The 5558-nt window shown below is 36.0% G+C and overlaps 1 protein-coding gene across 1 annotated transcript; it reads left to right on the top strand.

Moving 5' to 3' along the window:
- Positions 1 to 1961: 1961 nt before the first annotated feature.
- btg3 (B-cell translocation gene 3) lies at positions 1962 to 5558 on the top strand. Its single transcript, XM_069673955.1, has 5 exons — positions 1962 to 1992; positions 2870 to 3076; positions 3227 to 3364; positions 3949 to 4141; positions 4292 to 5558. Exons 2-5 carry the CDS (start codon positions 2904 to 2906, stop codon positions 4493 to 4495), a joined length of 708 nt encoding a protein of 235 aa, XP_069530056.1. The 5' UTR covers positions 1962 to 1992; positions 2870 to 2903; the 3' UTR covers positions 4496 to 5558.

The following is a 5558-nucleotide window of genomic DNA, read 5'->3' as shown; positions in this document are numbered from 1 at the left end:
CCTGCTGGTATTTTCTCGATTGTGGCCCCTGCTGCTTAGCTGGCACGGCAGTGTTATTAGTCGTGACAGGGGATTATTAATATGCTCATTATTGGAAAGGAATGTGACTTCTTCTCACTTTTTGTTATTCACATGGGTGCTTTATAAAATACTAAACAGCTCATTAGAATCAAGGGCAACAAATTGAGATACAAAATCTCTATTACAAAGGAGTCCTAGCCAAGACCGCAGCATAAAAAAGTCACATAAGGAACAAACAACAGACTTTGACATAAAACTATAAATAATGTCAATATTTAATTTATTTATTTAAAGTGCAAAGTCACCCGGGCACATGGTCCAAATACACTTTATGATTAAGACATAAAGACTAAGCACAAAAATACAACAGATAAAAGCTGAGAAACTGCTAAAGTGCTGAAAGTTAATTCATCGAATTATAATCAATCAGTAATAAAGGATTTTCTGAAATAAAAATACAACGACCACATTTAAAGCATTCCACGTGATGCAACAGGCACAGTAGCTCTGTTTAAGTGCAATATCAGTAAGTTATTAAGAGATTGTGCCTGTTGCATTGCGGGATGAATGGAGGTTGGCTGCCCCCTTGTGGACAGAACGCGAACAACGGAACGTAATACGTTATTTCCGGGAAACGTGCTCATTGTGTTGAGCGGTAAACTCCAGAAGACTTTTGCAGACTGTGCCTAAATTATTATAGTTATATTGACGAATGCACCGTGTCACTGCTTTCCAGAAAGTTATTGATATTCCTTTTTTTGCTCCAGTTTCACTGTATGTCAGCAAGTTTTCCTGTAAAACCTATAAATAATACAATAAAATGACAACTAATCAGAGTTGGAAGCACCTGTGTTTATTTATTTCCCACGGTAGCCAACAGTTAAACAATAAATTAGGTTATCACATGAATTGGTGTTGACTTGAAGTGGATAATCTTCACACTAATCATAATACACTGTAACTGCTTTCCAGTTAATTTATATTCTACAATAAAAACGTAGGTAACGTTTTTTATATCATGTAAGGCACAAACAAGTACAGATCACATCGCTGGAGAACTAATAACAACAAAAAAAGTATACATATAAAAAATAAGATGAATGCAATGAAAGACAAATAAATGCTCTATAGAAGTTAAAATTAAATATGGATAATGATAATACAAAGCTAAATTAAAAAATGTATTCATAGAAACAGACTGTTAGCGAGGAGCAATTCAATTGACTTCAGCGGGTGTCATCAAATACGTTTCTGTAATATTCTATGAATATTATTGCTTTTTATAATGTTGTAACAATTGCAGTAAGAGAGTTAAGCATTAACTTGATTTCACTCAAAAAAGAGGAGGTTGTGCAGCTCAAAATTAAAAAGTTGCAAAATAGTTCAGAGATGTGTTCTTCATATTGTCCAAATGACAAATTATATATTTAAGAGTAAAACTATGAGCAACATTGGTGGTATTAAAAACATAACAATTAAATGAGAGCACCAGAGCAACATTACAACGTTATTTTACAGTAAAAGAATATATAAAGGTTTCATCAGCATATGCAGAATTTGACTGCTTAGACTGTGTAATACAACATTTATAAAGTAAAAGCCTTGTTTTTGTTCGTATTTATTTATTTTCTTAAAATTTCTAATTTTCCTCTTTAATAAATCTGATTTTAATATTTTCACATTTTACGATGATATGACATCATTAAATGCAACCGTTGTAACCGTAACAAACAAAAAACACATGCCTGATGCTATGAGTCATAACAATATGAGTCACTCATTTACGAGCGTATTCTCATCCAATGAAAGCGCTACATTGATCTATTTGCAGCCAATGAGAATAAGTGATGGGCGGGACTTGTGATGTAAGGGGCGGAGTTGTTAACTGAATCCCAAGGCTTCTTCTGTTGGCCAACTTCCTCCTTACCATTCATTTTACCCACATGCTGGAGGGGACCACTTTTAGGAAAGGTAAGTCAAGCGGTTTGCTTAGCTATATTACTTAATTGTCTGTTGATATGATTGGACTTTTGACACATTGAATTAATACGGCCTTTTCTAACTTTTGCCACTAGATTTACAGGCGGGTTGCTGTGTTTGTTAGCCACATGTGGATATTACCGTTAACTTGGCGCATTGGCTATTAAGCTAATGCTAATAGCCTTATATTTAGTCCAGGAACATACACTTCATTTATTAAAGTGGTAAAGAGTAAGTTTAAACTGCAATTAATGGCGACTTAAGTGACTTCCATTGATGTTTTACAAGAGCTCTTTTAATATATCCATGTAAGCAGCGTTAGCATAACTAGCCTGCTAACAGCCCCCCCTGTGTTATTATGGAGTGTGGTGTAGCGTGGATAACCGGAACTCATGCGTCACAGCCCGCCTTTCTGGGACAGACCGTTAACTGAAGTCAAAAGATTATAAACAAAGCGAAATTAGTCTTAACCGTAAGAGTTTATCTTCTTTATCACATTGCATTTTAAGTAAAAATGTGTAAAACACAAGTTGCCATGCTTAGCTAATGCCAACAAAATAGTCCTGATAATATGAAAATAACTGTTAAACCTTGAAACAGAGGATTTGAACTACAAATAGAAATAAAATCTCAGCTTTCAATATTAGAAATCAGCCATGTTTGTGCTACTTCACATCAGACATAAAAAGGTTTATTTCAAAATGGCAAAAGGAAAATGTTGACACTAAATATGTCAAGCAACTTATGATATTCGGGCCTTACTTCAGTGAACTTACATTTATGACAAATTGGCTCTAAATTTTCCCATGTCCAAACACTAGATGTGATTGAACTGCTGAATATCTGACCGTTGTTCATCTACTTGCAGAGGCTGTTTGGACGTAATGAAACGCATGTGAAATATGAGGAGAGAAATAGCAGCTGTGGTGTTCTTCCTGAAGAGGCTTGTGAAAAGAGAGGAGAAGTTGGAGTTGCAGAAGGTGGAGCTGTTTGTAGAGAGGTTGGCTGTCGCACTGCAGGAGAAGTTCAAGGGGCACTGGTACCCTGCAAACCCCAGTAAAGGGCAGGCTTACAGGTGCTTATCTGTCTTTTCACTTTTTAACTAACTGCTGTAGTGAACCTCCTGCCAAATTATGTTAAACTCTATTTTATATGAATGGTTTTTCTCTGATGTTTACAGATGGTGTTGTGAATAAAGACTCAAGTTGTTTTGTGAAATCTACAGGTGTATAAGAGTGAACCAGTTCCACAGGCAGGATCCAGAGCTTCTTCGGGCCTGCCAGGAGAGCGGTATTCAGTACAGGGACCTAGGACTGCCTCGTGAGCTCACATTGTGGGTGGACCCCGGGGAGGTCTGTTGCAGGTGAGAAGTCATTGCTGTTGGAATATTTATTCACATTTGCCTAGTATCTTTAGCCTTTTCTTTAAATACACATTTAGCTTATAGAGATAATATAACAGAAAAGGCTATATGCCTTTGTGGCAGTGTATTGGCAGGATTCAGATATTATATGTATCACAATCCAGAGGCTACAATTCAGTGTATTGCAATGCTGTGAGCAAAGCAACGTATTGTAATATAATTTCCTTAGTGCAGTGGCCTGGTTTCTCTTCCAAGCCCTTTGCTGCATTTTAACTCCTCTCTTTTAACACAACCTTTCCTGACACACTTAAGCTTTCTGTTCAAGAAAGGCAAAACGCAAGAAAAAAATCTCTTAAAAAATTCTCGTATATATATTAAGTTAGGATTATGTTAGTACATTAAAAATTAATAACTGGTAGTCCAATGCATTGATTATTTTTTGGATACATTTAAATTAACGCATTACTGTTCAGGACTCAAGTGGTAACATAAAAGTATAGGATAGTAAAAACCTTTTTTATTTAATTGTTCAGTTTAAAAATGTTTCCTGTTCAGACGGTAATTCTTTGTTTTCTCTTTATTAGATATGGAGAACAAAACCCCTGCTTCTCGGTGGCCAGTTTCTCTAACGATGAAGAGGAGGACAAAGATGTTGCAAAGAAGGTGACCAGTGCTTTGGAGAGGGTGACATCAGACTATCACTCAGGTTCTTCGTCTGACGAGGAGGGCATGCGCACTTCCCCCCTCACTGTCCCCAACAGCCGCTCTGTTAGCCAGGTATAATGAATTTTATCATTCCTATGACTACAATCTGATGCAGGAATTTTATATCTGTCAAATTTTGGGGATTTGTTTTTTCTGTTCTTTTTATTTTGTGTTGCATTTAATAACAGTTTTTTATTCGTCTGTTCGTCTCTCTCTTTAAAGACGATGAATCCTGCTGCTCCTACGTGGCATCCTAAGAAGATGGTACCTGGAAAAGGTCCCATCCTTCCACGTCCTCACTACAGCTTCAGACCTCGCAGCAGAGCTCCTCACCCTTTAAGGCAGACTCTGTGGGTCCCTCCTGTCTACAGAGGAGGGCCTGGATACTGGGACACAAACCAACATCTGGCACATTGTTACAGCTAGGAATCATGGTGCTTATTGATCACAAGGGACTGAAGACAAGTTTAAGATGACTGACCAATGTTTTTAAACAGGATTTTTTATAGCTTAAATAATGTTTTTGACAAAGTCTTTTTTGCACTTTAGACTGTTTGTTGTAGTTTAAATAAATCACTTGTATTAAATTAGATATTGTAATTTGAATACTACACATGTAGTCTTGAAGTAATGTATTTTTACAATGGGAAATGTATGCCACCTAGTGTCCTCTGTGATGAAATGTTTTATTTATTCATAGTGTAGACTTCTCAGATGTATAGGCTTAAATTTATGGAGTTTTATTAAACACAATTTCCAAGCATCACGATGCTTTATTTATTCTTTTGTTGTTTACTAAAGGTTCCTTCACGTGTGGTGGGTGAAGGTATGTTTTTTTTTTTTTTTTTTTCTTCTAGCTGACATTTTAAAGAAGAGAAACATGGTTAATATGCACAAAAGTCCCTGTTATGTGTTTGTAACTCACTTGACGTTATAACACTTCATTTTGTTAGATTGATATCTGTAGCACTACTCAAATGGTTTAATATGCATTTTATGGGAACGTTAAGCTCAAAGGGTTGTTTCACCCAAATCATTTTTCAAGCATAATCTTTAAATGCCCTGAGCACTACTAATAAAACTCCATTAACATCGTTTGTTTTGTGTGGCAGCAGAAATCGTGTAGCGTAAAAGCTTAACGATCTTCATGGTGAGATTCTATAAAGGGTTAGTGGAAGAGTGATTTTTCTCTAATTACAGCAAATCTTGACATTTAATCATGGTTGCATAATATTTTCTCTGGATTTCATTCTTTAAAACAAAGCAGAGCTATAGTTTACCGTGTAGATGGGCCATCTCAATCACTTTTTAATTCTGTAGTGTCAAATCATAACCAAAGTTATCTCAAGGTACTTTACAAAAGGAGCATGTCTAGACCATACTCTTCATTTCAATGACCTATCAGTACAAATGAATGCTTAATGAATAATGGGGTACCTTTTTAAAAGACTGGTTAACTATTATGCAAGGACAATGCTGTATTATCAAT

Source organism: Semicossyphus pulcher, unplaced genomic scaffold (genome assembly GCF_022749685.1).
Source record: "Semicossyphus pulcher isolate SPU_LCO1_2020_fin unplaced genomic scaffold, fSemPul1.0.p SCAF_10, whole genome shotgun sequence".
In the NCBI taxonomy this organism is placed as follows: Eukaryota; Metazoa; Chordata; class Actinopteri; order Labriformes; family Labridae; genus Semicossyphus; species Semicossyphus pulcher.
The sequence above is the reverse complement of the archived record's forward strand: the minus strand, read 5'-3'. Positions and strand labels throughout refer to the sequence as shown.